General features: G+C 42.8%; 1 protein-coding gene across 1 annotated transcript in view; it reads left to right on the top strand.

Annotated features, from left to right (window-relative positions):
* Positions 1-25,003, top strand: part of SPOCK1 (SPARC (osteonectin), cwcv and kazal like domains proteoglycan 1) — a 496,575-nt gene that overhangs the window by 213,827 nt on the left and 257,745 nt on the right. Inside the window, exon 3 of the mRNA XM_081090748.1 lies at positions 5,461-5,506. Within this exon, the coding sequence (XP_080946874.1) occupies positions 5,461-5,506 (46 nt within the window). The remainder of the gene's footprint in view (positions 1-5,460; positions 5,507-25,003) is intronic.

Genomic DNA, 25,003 nt, shown 5'->3' with positions numbered 1-25,003 from the left:
TCTCTAATGTTATGATAACATGACAATTTAACGTAATTATAAAAATGTTTACATTTCTTCCTATTGTTTGATGTGATTCTCTTTTTTCCCCTCATTTATAATGCTTTCATACTCAGGAAGTTGAGGTACGTTTTTGACTTTTCAACTGTATGTAGACATAGTATCCAAATGGTTGCTGAGTAAAATGTAAATTTTATTCTAAATCCTAAATCTCAGTGGTAAATATTTGTTTTAGTTCAGTGAGCCAGCACGCGTGTATTTATTTTTCATTGGTGTATCCAGGGGCTGCAATTTATCAAATGCACATAAACAGTCCATTTGCTGCTTTATCTTTTCTCATTAGTTACAGTACAAGTATGATTGTCAGTTATTATCCGTGTTTTACTGGTGGGTTATTTATTGAGAGAGCAGAGCAACTGACATTGTTATTTTCAGAATCAGTTTGTCTGAGGCCTACAGGACTTTATACCAAATGTCAGAGCAATTCATCACAGAATCACTCTATTCAGGAGGAGAGTGATTTAGGGTGTGTGCACAAGCATATACCCACCAGTATGGACACACACCCAGTAACAGCCATGGGACTTCCCAGGGATACAGAGATGCTAAAGCTGGCACAGCTTATTTATATTTTATACAATTCAGCCAGGACTTGCTGTGTGCTTGTCACTCAGTCCTGGTGGAGACAAATGAGGTTCCCATTTATTTTCTAGGCTGGAATTTTGTATTATCTCAGGTAATATTCAGATGAAACTGCAGGGCTCAAAAAACTTAAGCTAAGATATTTATGAAGGAGAAATAATGTTTCATGTGAGCTAAGCATCTTTGACTTGTAGTATCTGAAGGTGTAAGGTAGATGATATAGTGCATCACCTTCAGAAGTAGCAAGAATAAAGCAGCTGGACTTCAAAAATGGCTTCCGTTTGGTTCTGCCACCCCATCTCTTCCTCAGAGGCGGCCGAGACAGTCTCCACGCTGTGCTAAGCATCTCTCGAAAGGCAAAGCCCTAGGGAATGTTCAAACTGAATGTCATCAGCCGCTGGGGCTGTGGGGCAGTGGGAGAGAAATCCAAGTTTCCCTTCAAAATGGGCGGGAACTATAGACTTTCCGTTGGTCATGAGCGTCTGTGCTAAAGGGAGGAATCGCCCAAATTATAGCAGGAATGTTTTTGCCTCACTTGTTAGGGAGGCTTAAAGGTTTTATTGCAAAATGCTTTATAGAATAGGATGTTCTTTGGCATATATGAATATATATGTACATACATCTATTAAACTATGTATTGATAAACATTCTTATTAATATAATATAGGAATACATAATGTGTTATATATGTATATATTTTAAACAGATTTCCTTCCCACGAATGCTTATCAAATTGAATTATCTCTAAAGTACTTGAAAACCCAAAGCTACTGGATGCCAACAATTTCACAGGGTTCAGTACTATGTCAAATATATTTATTTTGCAAAATAAATGGAGAAATATGCCTTTATCTATATTGATCAGTTGTGAAAGATTAACAGAAAAATTGGGGCTTGGATCATTCCCAGTCTGCCATTCTTCTACCACCAGAACCACCTCCTTTTGCCTCATCTAGACATGGAATGATTTGACACTTTCTTACTGTGACTGTATGCTTTATTTTAAAACATATATTGATTGATTTTAGAGAGAGGAAGAAAGAGAGAGAGAGAGAGAGAGAGAGAGAGAGAGAGAGAGAGAGACCTATTTATTGCTCCACTCATTTATGCACTCATTGGCTGATTTTTGTATGTGCCCTGACAGAGGACCGAACCCGAAACCTTGGAGTGCCGGGACGATGTTCCAACTAACTGAGCTACCTGGCCAGGGCCTTCATGCTGACCTTTTATGCCTTCTTAGTGTGACTTTATGTTGCCCTGGGATATTTCATAATGTCAGACATAAGTCACTGTGGTCAAGTTTGAGACTGCTTACATGGATAGGTTCTCCCAGATTTTAACAGTTGATAATTTGCATCGATGCAGTGGCACCATGAAGTGCGATCAGCCTTTCCTCATATGGGTGGGATTTGGTGGGAGGCTGCTCTCTGCCCTCCCAGTAGAGGCCTGACCTAGTGACCGTACAGGGAGGCCCCCAGGATGCTCAGTCGTGGCTGCACTGCGGCCCTCAGTCCTCAGCCTGCTTTAAACACTAATAGGAGTAATTGAATTTAAGAAATTACTGTATGTAGATTTGCATCTTTCTATTTAGGCTCATGTTTTAAAAATGAACTGTTGCTGAGGTCCTTGGAAGTCATTTTTAAAAGCTTCATCACTAGATGATAAAATCACCAGTGAACAGGTCAGCTCAGACAGGAACACATTTCCTGGCGAGTTTGATCTAATACATCTGACATGCTTTTTAGCTCGTCTGCATTTTAACAGGCCATAACTTTATTGGGCTGGAAGGGGGATCAGACGCCAGGGCCCCTTCAGCCCTGCACTTTTTGAGGATCCGGGTGGACTCTGGGGTTCATTGAACACACGGTGGGTGATACAGTGCAGCATTGAGATGGTGTGCGGGCAGGCACGCGCCTTCCAGGTGGGAATTGTCCCTGTCAGAAAACAGATAGAACTTTCAACAGCCTGGGAAGTCATGGCTCTGTTTTAGGATAATGTAAAATAAACACTATATATTTTTATTTAGATAGAAAATAAGAAAAAAGCTGGGTGGTGCCTCTGGGTGTTAGGCCTTGGGGAAACTACCAGCCCTGGCATGGCAGAGTATTGGTCCAGGCCACAGGCAGCCGTCCTTGAGTCCTTTGAGCATCTGATTGCTAAGTGGGACTCAGGGATGAACACATTCTCAGGAGGCGAAGCCCTGGAAGAGGAATTCTTTTATCCTTGGCCTTTTCCACGTGGGTTTGGATGCTGCCTCACCAGAAATACCCCACGTAGAGTGAATTGATGGATATAGCCCTGGCCTGCTTGGACTTGCCCCGTGTGCAGGCCAGTCAGACCGGCTAGTACAGTGTGGAAGGGCGCTCCAGGTGTCCAGTCTTATACTCAGGCCTGCTGCACAATGCCCACTAAGAAGCCCCTCCTCCCTGCTCACTGACCACACCCCAAGTGGGCTTGGCACCCAGAGTGCTTCCCACGTGTCCGTTCCCATGGCCCCTGCATGGGTCTCTCTCTCCGCTGGAGCCGAAGCAGTTACACCAAGGGTTTCATCAGTTCCTGGCTCATTGGTTTTTGCTTTGGCAATCCACTTTCCTAAGGCAGCGCAAAAGCAATCAGGTGCAAGGCATCACTTTCTCTCGCTGCGTGGCCTTGCTGAGCAGGGGCTGTTTGAAGGACTCGCTTTGCATAATGAGCTTTCACTCAAGGTGCACTTTCACATTTTGGCAGCAATTAGGCAGTGTTATTACATTTCAATGGGTTTCAAATGCTGTAATGCAGATACCTGCTTTTAGAGCCTTTATACTTAAAACTATGACTTTTCCCCAAAAATTTGTAAAAATGGCAATTACGGTTAACCTGGAAAAGTGACAAGGTCCAGAAGCATTCTTCACATTCCACCCAAGTTACAAAGTGTGCTGAACTCAATAGGGGATATTCAGTTCTTGGGGCTTTCTCAAACCTTTCTTCGACATCGGAGAGAATGTGACATGTCAGACACATGCCTAAGTTCCCAAGGACCGCCTTATATTAGAACAGTGTATTCAAGTAGGAAGCATTCACAGATTCCACATTGCCATTGGACATGGTGCCGACCTCTGGATGCGAAGGGTCATTGATGGACTACAGTCAGAGAGATGGATGTTTTGTTATTTTTGCCTTTAGTGTGAAGATGCGTTCATCTTGGCTGTCTCTCCTCCACCCTGTGAGCAGCAGAATGTGTTGGCACCATGCATGTGCTAGGGCTCAGAGCACAGTGGCCATCACACGGAGAAATGAGGTGCTAAATTTTCCACTTACCATCCAGCCCTTAACTTAGAATCAGTTAACACCGGCTGCTGCGTTTCAAACCACATAGTTCCAAAGATTCAGAATCAGAGGTGGAGAGAGGTGGCAGAGGGGTTGTTTTCAGCTTTCTCGGTGATGTGTCAGGGTGCAGCCCTAGAGACTCCGTAACCAGATGGGTGAGGTGGCCAGTGATGCCACAAAGTACAGTCAGAACAAAGGGGACCGATTCCTTGGAGCTAAAAAAATAATTTAATGGCGAGTCCCCAGGATCCAGAGGGCCCTGTTCATGTTTATTCATGCTCTGGAAAATGGAATCACTGCCTATGAAGCAATATGTTCTGGTTTTACTCTAAATCCAGTTTCCTAAAATCTATTTAAGGGCTTAGGTGAACTCAACTAGGATCTAATAAGGCCAGGTAATTGCACAGCACAGAGGCTGGTACAATTCACAGGAGATCGTGTCAGAGATAAACTGCAGCAGGAGACAGCACGGACAATAATTTAAACTAATTGTGCACTTTGATGTAAATTAACTTCTCTGGAAGAGAAATTGAGGCCTCGTTTTGGACCGCTTGCTGAAAGTGTCTGCAGCATTCAGAGTACCTTCCAAAAACACATATGGCAAATACTTTGGGTACCGTCAGGAGGAAATTATCTGAAAGTGGGCCATGCCCTAAAAACGGCATGGGGATGATGTACAAGGGGGAAGCCTCCTCACCTTCCGAACTTCTTTGCTTTGCTAACACCTTGGGGGAAGGGGAGGAGTGCTGGGGGTTGCGGAGAGAGAGAGAGTAGACAGTGGTGGTTTGCAAGGAAAGGGTTATTAGATGTGGGGAATAGATTATGTGTAAATATGAAGAAGTGAGTGACCCAGACCTTTGCAATTTTAAAGTAATGGAGTGTCTGGCCTCGGAGCACAGACCGATGCCAGCTGCGTGCAAGGAAGACATGGTTATGAATCCGCCAGATTGGCCGGCCTTTGTTTTTTTATCTTAACACGCTGAGAACAAATGGAATTACGCTACATGTGTGCCTGTGGTTGATCCTAGCATTTGAATGGCTCTGCTTTTAGGTTTTGTGAGTGCTGCAAAACTGGGATGGCACACAAGTTACACGTCTCCCTGTAAAAGAAATGTTGACAGTTGAATTATCAGCTCTTACAAACAAAGAGTCTTAGTCCATCAGGGAGCGCAGCGGGGCCTCACCTGCAGTGTAACTGATAGCAAGCACACCTTGCGCTTTTGGAAGGTCTCTTGGCTTATCCGTCACACTGAGGGAGAGCGTTGCTGTTTCCATATGAGGCTGAGATGCTTTTGCTGTTCCCAGAATTGCATCCATACAGTTGAAAAGACAAGAATTGGAAAAGTAAATTGATACCATTGATTGCACGTTAATGTCTGTCTGGGGGAATGTTTCTAAGCCTGTTGTTTTCCTTTGTGTTTTGGGAGGTGGGGAGAAAGGCAGTTTTTAATGCAGTCATGTGAGAAGCCTCCTGAAATCTGACCGCTGCTTTCTCTTTTTTCCCTTCTATAGGATGATTATTTCAGGAACTGGAATCCCAGCAAGCCCTTTGACCAAGGTAAAGGATGCGCTACTTCTTGCTGTCTACTTCATGGAAACGCTGTCTCATTTTTCCTTGCATGCCCAGTTACAGTTTCTACCAGGCCAGCTGGCTGTCTTACTTTACTGACTTTGGGAAAGGAATTGATTGGGGTGATATAAATTGTTTCTATCAAATTGGTTGTTTGTTTGAAATTGCCTAAGAGAGATTAAAAAAAGATTGTAATGGAATTGACCCCAATAATCATTGGTTGCTTTTGTTTAAAAAAAATATAGTAAAATGGGTATCAGGCTAATGGTGCATTGTTGGTCCGAATCCAGTGATTTCGTTCATGGGAAGAGACTGCCTGAAGACGCTGCTAATTCACAGGAGCCATAAAAATGAAACCTTCTTTTTAGAAACAGGTTAATCCTGAGAGGCTTTCAATGGCACTAGTATTTTTATTTGTTAAAAAAACTTCATCATACTTTCTAAATATAAACTATGTCTGAGTTGGCTCACTGACCACTTGGGGTTAAGCCTGGTCCTCAGAGGGCTCTCCCACTCACACCAGAGAGCCAGTCTCCTGATGGTATTATAACCACCTCTGTGTCTTCCTGGGGGTTGTTTAAGACACAGTGAGGATCTCCATGAACCAGCTACCTGCTCCTGTCCTTCCATGCGTGGCTGCTGCTGGCACAGACCCTGCTTGCTGAAAATGGTGGTATGTTATTCTTTAAGTACATATACATGCAATTGAAGCTGAAACTTGGAGGATGAGTTCCAGTTTTGTAGTTTGAGTATTTGATGTGATCATGATGGTCAAAGTGACACAATTAGAGGAAGGCATTGACATGTAACAGGGTAGCAGGTGCTGCCTTCACTTTTGTCATTTTGATCTTTCTTCTTCTTCTTCTTCTTCTTCTTCTTCTTCTTCTTCTCTCTCTCTCTCTCTCTCTCTCTCTCTCTCTCTCTCTCTCTCTCAGCTCTGGTTTTCTTATAAGCAAAATTGGTATTAAAATGTCCACATATGTATTTTAGTTTGTGACTTCAAGAAGGTAGGGCCACATTGTATTCCACATTTGTGCACGGGGGGAGGGGGGAGTGTCCCCTCAGCCTGGCCTGTACCCTCTTGCAGTCTGGGACCCCTTGGGGGTGTCTGCCTGTTGGCTTAGGCCTGTTTCCCACAGGGATGGGCCTAAACCGGCAGTCGGACATCCCTCTTGCATTCTGGGACCCCTTGCTCCTTACCACCCACCCACTCACTGCTCCTTACTGCTCAGCTGGCTGCTCCTTAGCGCTGCCATGGAGGCAGGAGAGGCTCCTGCCACTGCTGCTGCACATGCCAGTAGTGAGCCTGACTCTGGCTGAGCGGCACTCTTCCTGTGGGAGTGCACTGACCACCAGGGGGCAGCTCCTGTGTTTAGCATCTGCCCTCTGGTGGTCAGTGTGCATCATAGCGACCAGTCATTCTGGTTGTTCTGCATAACAGTCGCTTAGGCTTTTATTATATAGATATACACATTCATTCATTCTCAACATTGATTGAAGTGTTACTGGGTGCATAAACACCATGCCACGGCAGTCTGTTGTTAATGGCTAGGATGTAGGTGGGTGTGGGAAAGTATTGGGTCTCTAGGTGGGGGACTGTGTGTGTGTGTGTGTGTGTGTGTGTGTGTGTGTAGGGAGTGGGTACCAAGGAAGACTTTCTTTGGAGGAGCTCTCTGGGCTTATACATATCTCAGCAACCTCCGATGGCCTCACTCCTTTCACCTTGAGTAATGACTGAATCATCATAGTAAATCGCATTTAGAGCACGTGAAAGTATTTGTAATTTAGTTTAGAAATTTTCCATAAAAAATGGTCAAAATTCCTAAACAGTTCCCTTTGAAAGGATGTACCTTCATTTTGGAACAACACTCAGATACAGAGCAGCATGGGATCTATCTGATGACCACGCCCCTCTGTCAACATCCCTGCCAGGACTTTGCTTCTGCAGCTCTCTCCTCGAACAGCGCACGCAGTGCACTGGTTCTTTCCAGCCCAGAACCAGAATGTGTTCTGTCCTGTAAGGATCAGTATTACCTAAGTCACTGCCAGATTTACACTTCCCAAGGCTTGCAAACAAATACAAAAACTTTGCCCAGGGAACATATTCTTAGGGTTACTGATAACATTGGGAAGGTAATACGTGAAGGTGGGTATCACTTACCCCTAAGGGATAGAAATGATCACTTCCCTTGACTTGGGGGTGAACACAGAAACCGAGCACCAGAAAGAACATGGTATTTCAATCTGTTTAACCAAAAAAACAAAACAAAAGAATGATGGCAACTATTTCTGGCTGAGCGCTGCCCCCTGCTCCAGCTTTTTCTAGCTTCGTGGGCTTGAGAGCCAGATCTGATTGTATAAATCCTCCTGGAAAACCTCATGACTTTATGGGGTATAATGGAGGACTTCAGCCAAGAAGCCCCACATTATTCCTCAGGTATAGCTGCTGTTGGCTATTTATATACAAAGCCATGGGGAGAGGAGGCAGATCTGAGAATAGCCTTCACTTAAAATATCAGCCCCAGAGGTTGTCATCAATTACACTGTATGCTGCTCAATAAAAATGGGAGGTTACTATATCAGCACTGACACCCCTTGCTGAAATATAAACCACAGGCATGGAAGATGCAGAGCATTTCATCTTCCAGAAAACAGGAGGACTGCTGAACTCCAGGGGAAGGTGCCCGTGCCCCTCCTAAGCTAAAAAAGAAATGCTGTTAAGTGGCTTCGTGGTTGGGGAAAACTTAAGAGTTTGTGAAAGTAGAGCTTGTTGGAAAGCGTTTCAGATGACAAATGTGGGCGGGGATGCAGGTGGAAGGGGCCTCAGGATGGAGGGGGGTGAGGAGCAGGCTTAAAATGAGGGGGAAGGGAGACTGCATGGGGAATTCTGGTGGAGTGTAGCCAGAAAGGTGGAGTTGAGGCAGCTTGTGATGAACGTGCCAATCATGAAGTCTGAACTTTGTTTTATTGGCACTGGGGGGCCATAGCATGTTTGTGAGCAGAGGAGTGACATGATGAGGGCAATATTTTGGAGGAGTTAGTCTGGTGACTCAGCAGCTGTGAATAGGGACTCAAGACATGCCTGCTAAATGATGTCCCTCCTACAGGACTCTTAGGAAACTTCTCCACTGCATCATTCATTACCTCGGAATTTGGTTTATTCCAAGGTGGTCTGACTTCCCACTCAGTGTTCAGATTCACCTGTGAAATGCCCGTGTAGCTCCTGATTGCCTTAGGTGTTGGTGTGAATAGTTAGGACACTCATCGTAATGGTATTCAAGAAGATTTGACTTTGGGTGGTGGAATATACAGATGATATGTCATGTAATTGTATACTTGAAACCCCTATAATTTTGTTAATCAGTGTCACCCCAGTACATTTAATAGAAAAGAAATAGTTACCTGTACTTGCTTTCTCTGCTTGAGGATGCCTACTGAACTCTGAACAACAGGGCTTCATAGAATGAGCACTTGGCATGTAATTGACTCCAAGGCAGTCAGCAGATAAGTGCCTCAGCTGCCAGGCTCTGTCCAGAGACTGAGAATGTCTTTAAGTTATTACCTTTAAGCAAATCATCACTGCTTCTGTCAGTGGCCGGCAATAGCCATCAACTCAGGCTTCTCCAAGAAGAATTCTTTCTGAGATTTGGGTAGAGTAGGATACCTTTTGGATTGTAATGATTTCATGCAGAATCTCACCGAAGGGACAGACAGGAGGTGGGAAATGAAGGGAGCAATGAACTCAGGTGAGGACTTTCCTTTGTGAAATCCACAAAGACAGAAGCCCCGCAGAGCGAGTGGGGCAGGCTGCACAGTTTGAGGGGGCAGCGGCAGGTGCAGTGGAAGTGGATGTTGAGCAGACACAGGCTTATGCTGCTGAAAGTGGCTTTTTCTTGACCTCCCTAAGCAAAAGCCCCTGGTCAAGTAAGTGTGGGACCGACCCTGCTCTGTTCTTCCTGTGGAGATTCACAGTGCAGCATTAGCCATTCAAAAGCTCTAACCAGTCATATATATATATATATATATATATATATATATATATATATATATATATATATATATATAAAAGCCCATTTAACTTGCCATTTTCCAAATTTGCCTTGGACCAAATGTTTTTATTTTTTCACCCCACACATCTCAGGCACCCAGAGAAATCAGTGTATTCCGTGGGATACACTCTTGTAAGTGCAGGAGCGGGTTTTGGACTGTGCAGCCAGATTCTCCAAGTTTAGAACTTGACTGTGACAGTTACTAGCTGTGTGATTCTAGGCAAGTTGCCTCACTTCTCTGGTTCTAAACCTTCCCATCTGGAAATGGCAACAACAAAGCATTGCGAGGGTTAAATGAGTTAGTATGTCTGGCATACAGGCCATGCTCTCGGTAAGTGTTGTTTAGCAAGTAATTGATCTTTATATTCCCCCCTCTTCCTACTAGCTGCCCCTTGTTGGTGCTTCCCTCCCTTCCCACTCAGGGTTTCCTTTCTTCTTTTATTCCCTCTGGAGGCCTTCAGAGTTGTCATGCTCTGAAGCTCTCAGGGCTAAATTGGAGCTGGCCTGTTTTATATTAGGCAGGTCACTGTAGAGGTGTACCCCAGTTCCTCATTCTAGGGGTTCAAGAGGTTCAGGCTATTAGTGTGTTCATTCACTTATTCCACAACGTTACCAAACGCTCAGTATTTAAGCCCACTGTGCTGGGTGATAGGAACCACACTAAGGAAGGCCTCTCTGGGAGACACTCCAGGTTATCGATCACGTCATCCGTTAAGGTCTCACACAGGCTTCATGTGTGTAAGTACAGTGGTCCCCCTTAGCCGAGACCCCCATGGATGTCTGAAACTTAGGATAGTACCAACCTTATATATATTATGCTATTTCCTATACATACACAACCTATGATAACGTTTAATTTATAAATAAAGCACAGTAAGAGATTAGTAACAGTAACTAATAATAAGTGGAACAGTATATGCTGTAATAAAAGTTATATGAGTGTTCTCCCCCCCCCCCCCCCGTTTCTCGCTGATAACTGATCTCATAACTGATACAGCTAGTGGGCAGGTAGTGTGCACAGCATGGACATGCTGATAAAGGGATGATTCATGTCCTGGGAAGGGCATAGTGGGGTGGTGCAGTATTTCACCACTTTACTCAGAACAGCATACAATTTAAAACTTATGAATTGTTTATTTCTGGCATTTTCTATTTAATATTTTCAGATCTTGGTTGACCGTGAGTAACTGAAACCATGGGAAGCTAAACCACGGATAAGGGGGTACTGCTGTACTGGGGGCAATGGGCAGGAGCAAGAACTAGTGGGGGAAGCAAAGGGGGGTTGGTCTGGGAAATGCATAAAGTGACAAGTGTTTACATAGTGACATAGGTCAGTTTTAGCGGAGGTGCCAGGTTTTGCAGCAACATGGCCTCACTCATTCTGTGCGTCTGACTCTGTCCACTGAGCCAAACTGGCTAGCATGTAGCTTTTCTCTTGATGTGGAATTTAACCTCTCTCAAAAGGAGCCTCTGAGTTGCATATGTACAGCCTTGGCAAGGATCTGTTTATGGCATCTGGTCCCTTGAACTGTTGATTTTCAGAGGTAGCTGGCCTGGTTTGTGGGAAGCATCTGAATACTTTTCCCTGGGTTCCCCCTTGTTTGGTCTGGCTGGTTTCTCTCTCTTACCTTTCTTGCCACATAGTTTAAGGACTGTTCTTTCCTCTATAGCAACAGGTCCTCTTACTCAACCCATTCCCACTCCAGACAATCCCACCCCACCCTCGCCTCTCTTCTTCTGTCTTAATTATGAAAATGAAATAGTATTTAAAAATAATTCTAGGGTATTGGCTTTTACATGCTCCAAGTCAATTGTGCCGGAAAAGAAACCAAAACTATATGAATTCAAATGTGGGTGTGCTCCGGCTTTGACTCAGTCTGTCTGCTTTGACATTAGATCATGTTGAAAGTTTCACCTTCCATCTCTGGCTGCCTTTGCCTGTTTGCCTATTTTAAGAAAAGAAAACATCAGCTTTAAGGTTGAAATCCCATGGGTGCCCTTCCTTTAATAGATTTCCCACTCTCTTTTTCCTAAAGGTGACTGTATCATTAACATGCTTTTCTGTCCATGTTTTTTCTATTTTCATGTCATACAAGCATGTCTGCAACCAATAGATTACATTATATGTTGTGCAATAGAAATCAGTGTTCTTTTACTCTAACATGTTTATCTTACTGAAAGTAGTTTTAGTGGGGTTTTGATAGTTGTAGATCTAGTTGATTCCTTTATACTGTAGTATTCCTTTATGCTACAGCACATCCACTTACCTCAGCCTTGGCAGACATTGGTGTTGTCTCCATTCCTTTTGCTTTTGGGGCTGCTTTTTTGCAACATTCCTCACACAGTGATGGATTCTTCCATCAAGCCACTGGGCCTGGAGAGTGCGGTTCCCAGCGGGGGCCGAGGCAGGACAGGACTCTCCTCAACTTCAGGCAGTTATGTGGCCTGTGCCCATCCCTGCAATAAAATGGGTAGACTACATGGTTCCTGAGGTCCTTCCCATCTGTGATAGTGGAGCTGTGGTGGTTGCAGGCAGCATAGAGTCTGTGTATGTTTTCCTCAGAAAAGAAGGAGAAATGAAAACTTTGAAGCCTGATGCTCTTATTTCAAAGGTTCCAGTTTAACCAATGAGGTATGAATATAACTTCAGTAAAACCAATGGAATTAAAGGGCCTTTTAACCATCGGGAGTGGGGAGGGGGCGGCTCAAAATCAGAGCAGAAAGGGCCAAAGTTGAGAGGTACTTTCTCTCCTCTCTGAGTCCAATGGGCACTGCCCGATGTGGACAGAGCAGGGTTCAAATCTCGGGCCTCACATTAACGTGCTGCAGACATTTGAGTAATGTGCCTTATCTAGCCTTCATTTTATCATCTGTCAAGTGGGGCTAGTGAATGCGTCTTGCAGGGCATTTGTGAGGACAGAATGAGATCGCGTTTGTGAAGGGCTAGGAGTTGGCCTGTGGCATGGGCTCAGGAAACCTCGGTTTCTTCCCAGCTCAGTCAGGTCGCCTGCGGGCTCCCGTTCCTCATGGGGTGCCAGGGGCTGCAACGGGTTATGTTCCGCTTCCCCTGGCCTCTCTAGGAGCTCCCAGTGCTTCCGGAGCCAAGAAGCAAACGCTGCCCTGGGTTGTGTGCCACCCTTTGGTGGAATAATAGGCAGTCGTGACAGGTAGTAAAATTCTCCCTATAATTATGGGGCACTGTGGCCTTCTATTGCTGTGTTTAAAAGGTTCTTCCGGCATGAGCAGATCTATTTTAAAGGCATGTTTATTACCTTTTCCCCAACGCACAAACTGTAGTGTTAGTTTTATAAAAAAGAAAAAAAATCCTCCCTGTTATTCTACCTGCTAGGACAACAGCCCCTGAATTAATTATATTGTATTGGTTGAGTCCTAATGAAACAGCCTTGGTTTGAGGAAATTCTCAATGGGGGGAAAATGTCAGTTGAATTTTAAAGCCAATCAATAACACTGTTTAAATTTTTCTCATTTGAGACTGTTGAGTGGATTAGAGCATTTTCACAATAGCAAGATGGCTGCTTGGAGAAACTTGTCGGAATCACCTATGTCCCCATAGCTCGTATGCCTGAGATGGAGTTTTCTTTGTTAAGGTGTTCAGCTGTGCTAGGTAGCAGTTCATTGCTGGAGGCCTAGCAAATGTTTGTTCTTCCCTCATAACCATGCATGCTGAGCTGCAGTATGACAAATTGGAAAGGCTCTGGGCTTTGCAGTCTCAAAGATGGGGTTCAGTTCCAAGCTCTTCCCTTTCATAGCTGTGTGAACTTAGGCAAGTGATTAACTTCTCTGAGCCTCAATTTCCTTATCTGTAAAATAGAAATGTTGGCATTTATTTCACCTATGACGTGGGTGAAATGCCTGATCAAATCTTATTGTAATGAACATGGTAAAGTCAGTAAGCTTTGTTTTTAACCCTCACCCAAGGATATTTTTTTCATTAATTTTTAGAGAGGGTGGGAGAGAAGGAAGAGAGAGAGAAAGAGAGAGAGAGAGAGAGAGAGAGAGAGAGAGAGAGAGAGAGAGAACAATGTGAGAGAGACATTTATTGGTTGCCTCCCTCACGTGCCCTGACTGGGGCCAGGGTTCGAACCTACAACCCAGGTGCATACCCTTGATTGGAATAGAACCTGAGACCCTTTGGTATCTGGGCTGATGCTCTAACCCAGCCATGGGCAAACTACGGCCTGCGAGCCGGATCCGGCCCATTTGAAATGAATAAAACTAAAAAAAAAAAAAAAGACTGTACCCTTTTATGTAATGATGTTTACTTTGAATTTATATTAGTTCACACAAACACTCCATCCATGCTTTTGTTCCAGCCCTCCGGTCCAGTTTAAGAACCCATTGTGGCCCTCGATCAAAAAGTTTGCCCCCCCCTGCTCTAACCACTATGCACACAGCCAGGGCAAAGGCAGCAAAGTTTCGGTCAAAGATGGTGGGCTAATGCTTTGTTTTGGATTTTCAGATTTGAAAGGATCTTAAAGGAAGTTTCTGATGTGTCTACTTATCCATCTCTGTGTGAGTTGCTTGATCAGTGAGTTGTTCACTCAAGTGTTTATGACCTAGCAGGTGCTGAATTGGTTACATGCAGGAACCAGGAGGGGGAATGTGACAGGCTTTCATAAGGATACTCACTGTCTATGTAGCTGAGAAAGAGATAGAGAAAGAGAGACAGAGATACAGAGGAAGAGGGTGTTTTGAGGTACCACACAGAACCTTGTAGACTAGGATTCAGGTGAGGGATGTCAGTCTTTCCTGGTTAAGGGTCAGGAAGAGGTTCTTAGAGGAAGTTGACGTGGAGCCTTTCTAAGGATGGGTAGATGTTTGGAAAGTAAAGCCAATTTAGAGCTTCAGTGCCATGCATTTGAAACTAACCTAGCCTTCTGAGTGGGTTCTATTGTCTTTGGCAAGAATGGCCAGGGGATAAATGGCCCTTGTGCCATTTTTTATCTTGCCAGAGCGCAGATGCAGGCATAAGTTTTGAAATGTAGTGTGATTTCTCAATGTGGCGTTTGGAGAAAGAAGTGTTTGCGCCTCACATGCGGATGCTGGACTAAAGGGGAGTGAATGGGGAAGGATGTGGAACCTTTGTCTTCACACAGAAGCCCCTGGGGGCCTGGAGGACCAGATTAGGCTGGTCCCTGCTCTCGGGGAGAGTCCAGTTCTCACATGAGCACTGTTGTTCAGCTTCCAAGGCGAGAGCCACATCCATGGATCCCTTACCACAGCCCCAAAGGGCATGCTTGTCCAACTTCCTGTCATCTACAGCTGTGTTGTTGGGGAAATCTGAGTGCATGCAGGATTAAATGTGGTTTTGTTAGCACATCAAATAATGACTCCCTAGAAGTTTAGGACGTCATGCTGTCTCACCCCAAAGAAAAGACTCTGCAACTGTCAGATAAAGGGGGATTATGATGTGTTTGGAGAGTGTGTGGCTAGCATTCACATCTGGTCAACACTGCACAGGTTTTCCCAGGAGGAGGAAGAGGAGGGACCATCTCTGCCTTCATGTACATTAGGGCTGAACACTCAGACCACCAGGCTGGGGTCTCAGGCAGAAATGAGAATGCCGGCTGTTGGCTTCGTCATGCTATCGGAGTTTTTTTTTTTAATAGACTATTTTCAATAACTGCTTCATCTGTTATTCACATTTTTCTTCTTTGCTCAGCCTGTTTCCATTTTTCTTAGAACCATGCTTTCCTACATGAGTTTGATTCTTTCAATACACAAAATAGAAAGTTTTCTGAGTGGTAATTAAGAGAACAAATTGGAGTTATCTCTTAGGTATTTGACTGCTCCTTTAAGAGCTCAGTATAATGTTATAATAGTTAGCCAATAGTTTGCACATACTCTGTTTCCTCCACTTTATGTATTCCTGGCCTCTCCATGTGGCTGGTCCAACTCATCCTTGAGGTCTCAGTTTGTATGTCACTTACTCAAGGAAACCTCTTACTCCTAGACTAGATTAGTTTGGCCTAATAGCCTCTCCTAATAGGCTGTGCTTTTCATTGCCACACAGTTGTAGTTTAATAATTTTAAGATTTATTTACTGTTTGTTTCCAAAATGGCCAGACTCTGTACTACTATATTTCCAAGGCCTTGTGTAGGATCAGACACAAAGTACTGAGTTAATATGAATTGAAAATCATAATCATCATTTATTGTGCACCTACTGTATGCCAGTACTGCCTGTCCCTCTTTTAAAAACTGTGTATGTACACACACCTGATCTTTGTTCATACTGACAACATCTCTGTAAGGAAAACTCGGTCACTCCCATTTTACAACTGGGAAACTGGGTTCAATGTTAAGTGTAAGAATGTGCAGCAGCTTTCAATGTTCAGGATATTCATACCTAGTCTACTGGAAAAATATCTTAAAGACAATGAGGCTAAAAGATGAGGACATTTTCTCCTTGTATGGGCAAGGTTGAGTAAGGTTTGCTTCAGGGAGCAGGAAGTGGGGAAAATGATGAGGAATGAGAGCTTTACTTTTTAAAAAAATAATTCTTTATTATTGAAAGTATTACATATGTCCCCCTTTTTCCCCCATTGACCCCCTCCAGCCCCTGTGTCCCCCCTTCCCCCACAGGCCTTCACAGCCCCATTGTCTGTGCCCATGGGACATGCATATATGCATACAAGATCCTTGGTTGGTTAACTCCCACCCACCCACCCTCACCTGCCTTCCCTCCAAGTTTCTGCACTCTGTTCCATGCTTCCATGCTTCCATGTCTCTGGATCCACTCCGTTCATCAGCTTATTTTGTTATTAGAGTCCACATATGAGTGAGATCATGGGATACTTGTGTTTCTCTGACTGACTTATTTCTCTTAGCATGATACCCTCCAGGTCCCTCCATGCTGTCTCAAAGGGTAAGAGATTCTTCTGTTTTACTGCTGCATAGTATTCCATGGAATAAATGTAGAGCTTTTTTTCATCTACTGATGGTTACTTGGGCTATTTCCAGATCTTAGCTATTGTAAATTGTGTGAGAGGTTTACTTTTCCAGTGACTCAGTAGTGTATAGGTCAGTGGTTCTCAAAGTGTGGCCCCAGACCAGCTGCATGGCATCACTTGAGAACAGTCCAGAAATGCAAATTCTCCAGCCTCACCTCAGACCTACCAAATGGGAAACTCCAGGTATGGGATCCAGCAACTTGTGTCACCCAGAAACAGCTTGCTGGGGGATTCTAATGCACGCTCTAGTTTGAGAACCTTTGGTGGAAAGGAAAGGAGATGGGACTTTGCTTTCTCATGTTGCCCTTCCATTAGTTGGGACCTGTGATATGTCACCTGACGACTCTGGGTCTCAGTTTCATTGTCTATAGCAGTGATGGCGAAGCTATGACACGCGTGTCAGAGGTGACACGGGAACTCATTTTTTTGGTTGATTTTTCTTTGTTAAATGGCATTTAAATATATAAAATAAATATCAAAAATATAAATCTTTGTTTTACTATGGTTTCAAATATCAAAAAATTTCTATATGTGACACGGCACCAGAGTTAAGTTAGGGTTTTCAAAATGCTGACACGCCGAGCTCAAAAGGTTCACCATCACTGTTCTATAGGATGAGAGTAGTGACACCTAACCTACAGAGTTGCTAGAAGGATCAGTAAGCTAATGTAGGTGAGTGTGATTTGTACAGCATTGACCAAATAATCAAGGTGAGGTATGTGTTTGCTCTGATCCTCTTGGACTGGTAAATATCACCATCACTCCCTCTCAGGGTGGGCCTGTGAGGCTACTTTAGTTCTCCTTTCCCTGTAGAATAATACAGCCTATTCCTGACTGTTGAGGCCATTCCATGCATCTTTCCAAGGACCTTCCAGCTTCCCAAGGCTCTGAACATGGCTGCAAGAAGCCCATGTCGGCTGGTGAAGGGGGAGGATTGTGGCTAAAGGAGCAGCCTGGAAGGCTGTGCTGTGAAACTGACCCAGGTTCCATGCAAAAGACCTGGAAAGCTGTTTTGAGACAGCAGGTAGTCATTACAGGTAACAGGTGACCATGACCTGAGTGTGGAGACTTATCAGTAAGGGTAATGATCATTGTAATTATAGCTAAACAATTTGTTTTTGTTTTGTTTTGTTTTTTTAAAAAAGACTAAAATGCATTTATTGTAACTTGAAAATATAAAAGTTAAATAGATTAAACAATTTAGTTGCCTCATTTATAACAGATGTGGCAGGTCATAGGTAGAGCAAGACATTTATCTCACTGTTTCAATTTTATTTTATTTTATTTTTTTTATTTTTTTTTTATTTTTTTATTGCTTAAAGTATTACAAAGGGTATTACATATGTGTCCATTTTATCACCCCGCCCTAGACAGTCCCCTAGCCTCCCCTATCCCCCAGTGTCTTATGTCCATTGGTTATGCTTATATGCATGCATACAAGTCCTTTAGTTGATCTCTTACCCCCCTACCTCCTGCCCCCCAACCCACCCCGGCCTTCCTGCTGCAGTTTGACAATCTGTTTGAGGCTGCTCTGCCTCTGTATCTATTATTGTTCAAAAGTTTATAATGGTCTCTATTATCCATGAATGAGTGAGATCATGTGGTATTTCTCCTTCATTGACTGGCTTATTTCACTTAGCATAATGCTCTCCAGTTCCATCCATGACGTTGCAAATGGTAAGAGTTCCTTCCTTTTTACAGCAGCATAGAATTCCATCGTGTAGATGTACCACAGTTTTCTAATCCATTCATCTACTGATGGGCACTTAGGCTGTTTCCAGATCTTAGCTATGGTGAATTGTGCTGCTATGAACATAGGGGTGCATATATCCTTTCTGATTGGTGTTTCTGGTTTCTTGGGATATATTCCCAGAAGTGGGATCACAGGGTCAAATGGGAGTTCCATTTTCAGTTTTTTAAGGAAACTCCATACTGTCTTCCATAGTGGCTGCACCAGTCTGCATTCCCACCAGCAGTGCACAAGTGTTCCTTTTTCTCCACATCCTCTCCAGCACTTGTCGTTTGTTGATTTGTTGATGATAGCCAGTCTGACAGGTGTGAGATGATACCTCATTGTTGTTTTGATTTGCATCTCTCGGATGATTAGTGACTTTGAGCATGTTTTCATATGTCTCTTGGCTTTCTGAATGTCCTCTTTTGAAAGGTGTCTATTTAGGTCCTTTGCCCACTTTTTGATTGGATTGTTTATCTTCCTTTTGTTGAGTTGTATGAGTTCCCTATAAATTTTGGAGATTAGGCCCTTATCAGATATGACATTGGCAAATATGTTTTCCCACACAGTGGGTTTTCTTGTTGTTTTGTTGATGGTTTCTTTTGCTGTGCAGAAGCTTTTTATTTTGATGAAGTCCCATTTGTTTATTTTCTCTTTAGTTTCAAGTGCCCTAGGAGCTGTGTCAGTGAAGAAATTGCTTCGGCATATGTCTGAGATTTTGTTGCCTTTGGATTCTTCTAGAATTTTTATGGTTTCCTGTCGTACATTTAAGTCCTTTATCCATTTTGAGTTTATTTTTGTGTATGGTGTAAGTTGGTGGTCTAGTTTCATTTTCTTGCATATATCTGTCCAATTTTCCCAACACCATTTATTGAAGAGACTATCTTGGCTCCATTGTATGTTCTTGCCTCCTTTGTCAAATATTAATTGAGCATATTGGTTCGGGCCGATTTCTGGGCTCTCTATTCTATTCCATTGATCTATATGCCTATTCTTGTGCCAGTACCAGGCAGTTTTGAGAACAGTGGCTTTGTAATACAACTTGATATCTGGTATTGAGATCCCACCTACTTTGTTCTTTTTCAGGATTGCTGCAGCTATTCGGGGTCTTTTTTTATTCCAGATGAATTTTTGGAGAGTTCGTTCTAGATCTCTGAAGTATGCCGTTGGTATTTTAATGGGAAGTGCGTTGAATTTATAGATAGCTTTGGGTAGTATGGACATTTTAATGATGTTGATTCTACCAATCCAGGAACACGGTATGTTCTTCCATCTGTTTATGTCTTCCTCTATATCTTTTTTCAACGTCCTGTAGTTTTCTGAGTAGAGGTCTTTTACCTCTTTAGTTAAGTTGATTCCTAGGTAGCTTAATTTTTTTGGTGCAATGGTAAACGGGATTGCTTTTATAATCTCTCTTTCTGAAAGTTCACTACTGGTGTATAGAAATGCCTCAGATTTCTTGGGGTTAATTTTGTATCCTGCTACATTGCCAAATTCATGTATTAAGTCTAGTAGCTTTTGGATGGAGTCTCTGGGGTTTTGTATGTATAATATCATGTCGTCTGCAAATAAGGACAGTTTTACTTCCTCTTTTCCAATTTGGATTGCAATGGCCGAATTGCAATGGCTAACACTTCCAGTACTATGTTGAACAGGAGTGGTGAGAGGGGGCATCCCTGTCTTGTTCCTGTTCTTAGGGGAAATGGTGTTAGTTTTTGCCCATTGAGTATGATGTTGGCTGTGGGCCTGTCATATATGGCTTTTATTATGTTGAGGTATGATCCTTCTACTCCCACCTTGCTGAGAGTTTTTATCAAAAATGGGTGTTGAATTTTGTCAAATGCTTTTTCTGCATCAATTGATATGACCATGTGGTTTTTTTCTTTCAGTTTGTTTATGTGATGTATCACGTTTATTGATTTGCGGATATTGTACCATCCTTGCATCCCTGGGATAAATCCTACTTGGTCATGGTGTATGATCTTTCTGATGTACTGCTGGATCCGATTTGCTAAGATTTTGTTGAGGATTTTGGCATCTATGTTCATGAGGGATATTGGCCTGTAGTTCTCTTTCATTGTGTTGTCTTTACCTGGTTTTGGTATTAGGGTGATGCTGGCTTCATAGAATGAGCTTGGAAGTGTTCCTTCCTCTTGAATTTTTTGTAGTAGTCTGAGGAGGATAGGTTTTAGTTCTTCCTTGAATGTTTGGTAAAACTCCCCTGTGAAGCCGTCTGGTCCTGGGCTTTTGTTTGCTGGAAGCTTTTTGATGACTGCTTCAATTTCTTCCATAGTTATTGGCCTGTTGAGATTTTTAGATTCTTCCTGATTGAGTTTTGGAATGTTGTATTTTTCTAGGAATTTGTCCATTTCCTCCAGGTTGTCTAGTTTGTTGGAGTAGAGCTGTCCATAGTATTTTTTAACAATCATTTGTATTTCTGTGGGGTCTGTTGTTATTTCGCCTCTATCGTTTCTGATTTTGTTTATTTGGGTCCTCTCTCTTTGCTTCTTGGTGAGTCTGGCTAGAGGTTTGTCAATCTTGTTTATCCTTTCAAAGAACCAGCTCTTGGTTTCATTGATTTTCTGTATTGTTTTTTTGGTCTCTATGTCATTTATTTCTGCTCTAATCTTTATTATTTCCTTCCTTCTGCTCACTCTGGGGTTTTCTTGTTGCTCTCTTTCTAATTCTTTGAGTTGTAGAGTTAGATGATTTACTACCATGTTTTCTTGTTTTTTGAGATAGGCCTGTAGAGCTATAAACTTCCCTCTCAAGACTGCTTTCATTGTGTCCCATAGGTTTTGGATTGTTGTGTTTTCATTGTCATTCGTTTCCAGGATGTTTTTAATTTCTTCTTTGATCTCATTGGTAACCCAATCAATATTTAATAGCATGCTATTCAGCTTCCAGGTGTTTGAGTATTTTTGGTTGTTTTTATTGTAGTTTATTTCTAATATTATGCCATCGTGGTCTGTGAAGATGCTTTTTATGATTTCAATCTTCTTGAATTTGGGGATACTTTGCTTGTGACCCAATATATGGTCTATTTTTGAATATGTCTTATGAGCATTTGAGTAGAATGTATATTCCCTGGCTTTGGGGTGGAGTGTTCTGAAGATGTCTATTAAGTCCATCTGATCTAGTGAGTCATTTAGGATTGCTGTATCTTTGCTGATTGTTTGTCTAGAGGGCTTATCCAGTGCTGTCAGTGGTGTATTAAAGTCCCCTACTATGATTGTATTGTTGTTGATCTCTCCTTTGATGTCTTCCAGGAGTTTTTTTATGAATTTGGGTGCTCCTGCATTGGGTGCATATATGTTTACCAGAGTTATATCTTCTTGTTGTATTGATCCCTTTAGTATTATGAAGTGGCCTTCCTTATCTCTTGTTATGGCCTTCACTTTGAGGTCTATTTTGTCCGATATAAGTATTGCTACCCCAGCTTTCTTTTCCTTTCCATTTGCCTGAAAGATATTTTTCCATCCTTTCACTTTCAGTCTGTGTGAGTCCCTTCTAATGAGGTGGGTTTCTTGTAGACAGCAGATGTATGGGTCATGTTTTTTTATCCATTCAGCCACTCGATGTCTTTTGTTTGGAGCATTTAGTCCGTTTACATTTAAAGTTATTATTGAAAGGTACTTGTTTGTAGCCATTTCTGTTTTTGTGTGGCTGTTTTCTTTCTGAGCTTTTTATTTCTTATTTTTATACCAGTCCCTTTAGCATTCCTTGCATTGCTGGCTTGGTGGTGATAAACTCCCTTAGCCTTTTTTTGTCTGTGAAGCTTCTTATTTCCCCTTCAAGTTTGAATGATAGCCTTGCTGGATAGAGTATTCTTGGATTCAGTCCTTTGCTTTGCATCACTTTGTAAATTTCAGTCCATTCTTTTCTGGCCTGATGTGTTTCTGTTGAGAAATCATTTGACAATCTAATGGGAGAGCCCTTGTATGTAACTTTCCGTCTCTCTCTTGCAGCCTGTAAGATTCTCTCTTTGTCCTGAACATTTGCCATGGTAATTATGATGTGTCTTGGTGTGGGTCTTTTCGGGTTCACCTTGTTTGGGACTCTCTGGGCATGTGTGACTTTTTTCTTCCCCACCTCAGGGAAGTTTTCTGATATTATTTCTTCTAATAGGTTTTCTAATCCTTGTTCATCCTTTTGTTGTTCTGGTACTCCTATTATTCGTATGTTGTTTCGTTTCATGTTGTCCCAAAGCTCCCTTAGGCTCTCCTCCTGTCTTTTAATTTTTTTCTCCAATTGCAGTACATTTTGGGTGTGTTTTGCTTCCTTGTCTTCTAATTCACTAATTCGGTCCTCCGCTTCTCCTAGTCTACTGTTGATACTTTCAATGGAGTTTTTCATTGCAGCTATATCACTCTTCATTTCTTCTTGGGTCTTACTTAAGTTGTTGATTTTTTCATCTGTTTCTTCTAGCTTCTTCCATATGTTATCGATTTTTTCATCTGTTTCGTCTTGCTTCTTGCAGAGGTTGTCGATTTTTTCCTCCATCCGGTTTATGCACTCTAGGACCCTTATTCTGAATTCTTTTTCTGTCATGTTGCATGCCTCTGTATTACTTAGCTGCTTTTCTGGAGAGTCCTCCTTCTCTTTCCTTTGGGGGTTTCTTTGTCTACCCATGTTTGATCTCACTGACATATCTAGACGTTGAGTCGTTCAGTGGTTGCTCCCTTGGTGGCAGTGACTCCTTGATCTGTGATTGCTCTTCAGGCGGTTGCGGTAGCAGCTGCTCTTCAGTTGGCAGCAGCTCCTCTGGTGGGTTCTGTTCACAGCTCTGGTGGCTCTTCTGGCTGGTGGGGCGAGGTTTCACGTACAGCTGCTGTTCCTCGGCAGAGGGTGTGTTGCTCAGGAGGTTGCTGTTGCTTGGACCTGCTGCGTTGATTTAAAGGCACAAAATACAACACAACAAGGCACCACGTACCAGGCACTATACACAAATATATTCACGATATTAATAACCCCAAATAAAGGTTATCACCTGAATTAAGAGAATTAGGGAACAAGGAAGAAGAAAGAGAAAAAGATAAAAGAGAAAAAGAAAAGAAAAGTAGGGACCAAAAAAAAAAAAAGAAGTGCAAAAATGAAATTTGGAAAAAGAAGGGGGGAAAATAAAAGCGAGAAAAGAAAAGAAAAAAAAAAAAAGAGCGAAAAGAGAGAATGAAGTGGAAGAGGGGAGGAGACTTTTTTATATGAGGCGAATACTCCTATAGAACAGCCATTAATCCCAACAAGTTCCAGCAACAGCTCCCTGGAGATGAATGCAAACTAGAAACAACCAATAATATAACGATGAAAATAGAATGGAGAACACTAATCCCAAAATAAAATAAAGAGAAAATAAAATGGCACTTTAAAAAATGGCAAAATGGTAGCAGTAGTAATACTGGTTAAAAATAAGAAGGTAGTAATTAAACAGGTAAAATCAGGTGATGGAAAAAGAAGAAAAAAAAAAAAAGAAGAAAAAAAAAAAAGAAAAAAAATTTGTTTCTTAGTTAAAAGGAGGAAAAAAAAAATTGCAGTAGTGAAGGTCCCTTGGTTCTTCTATTCTTCAGTGTGGCTCGCCTTAGACCTGCCAGGTATTCAGGAGAGTGTTGAGTTTCCCTGCGATACACTGTTCCTCTGTGTTGTAAACCACAGTCCTTATTGTAAAGCAGACCGCTTTTGTTTCCCAGACTGCCTTATTTTGTGTTTAGCAAAGAGTCAGTTTGTGGGTCAGCCTCTGGGTGGCAGTGTTTTGGGGTTGGCCTCTGAGGCTATAGGGCCTTTCTGTCCAGTGGAAGTTCACTGCCCAGAGCTGGCTGTGTAATAGTTAGTTACCAGCGCTGTGTTGTTGCTGGGATTGAAAATCCCTCTATAGGCCAGACCCTGTTAACTCCCAGGGACTGATCAGGTTATTTTAATCCTTGATCTTGTACAGGGTGGAATCTGGGTGTGGCTGTGCTCCTTGCCTGGGGGCTGGGGGGAGGAGTCTCACTCTCCGGAGAGAATGGCTGCCCCAGTCCTGTGCTCAGGGGTGTCTCAGCACTCAATTCGCTGCCACCTCTCCCGGCTCCCCCTCTCTCCTCAGTCTCTCCCCAGATTCCACTCCTCCGCACACTCTCCCTCTCTTCAGCACAGGTGAGTGTCTGTGTCCGAAATGTCCCATGAACAGGATTCAGTGAAAACAATCAAACAAACGCCGGTCGCGGAAACGGGGAAGGCTTGGTTTCTGTAAGCTTCTTCTCTTACCGGCACTGCATGGTCTGGTCTGTAATTATAGCTAAACAATTTGGTGACTAACATGTGATGGGCTCAGTCTTCTTTCCTATAATTTCAGATCGCATTGATTGGCCTGAGTCCATCCCCTGCCCGGACCATTGCAGTGGCTCCTAGCTATCTTCCTGTTTTCAACCTTGTATCTCTTCAGTCTATTTTCAACACAGCTGCCCAAGGGAGCCTGTTAAAATAAAAGTTAGAGGAGAGTATTTCTCTGTCTAAAACCATCCATTGTTCCCTTATCTCGGAGTCAAAGTCAAGGTCCTCATAATATCCCGGGAGGCTTGACAACATCTTTCCCACTTACCTTTCTGCCCACATTTCCTGCCAGTTTTCTGCTCACTTACTTTACTCTTTGAACATTCATGCATCCTCCCACCTCAGATCCTAGCTCTTCTTGGCACTACTGCACAAAATATATTCTATAGAGATGCATAAGGCTTTTTCTTTTCCCTCTTTTGGA

Source organism: Myotis nattereri (assembly GCF_964212035.1).
Source record: "Myotis nattereri genome assembly, chromosome: 5".
NCBI lineage: Eukaryota > Metazoa > Chordata > Mammalia > Chiroptera > Vespertilionidae > Myotis > Myotis nattereri.
Note: the sequence above shows the minus strand (reverse complement) of the source record. Positions and strands in the feature narration are given on the sequence as shown.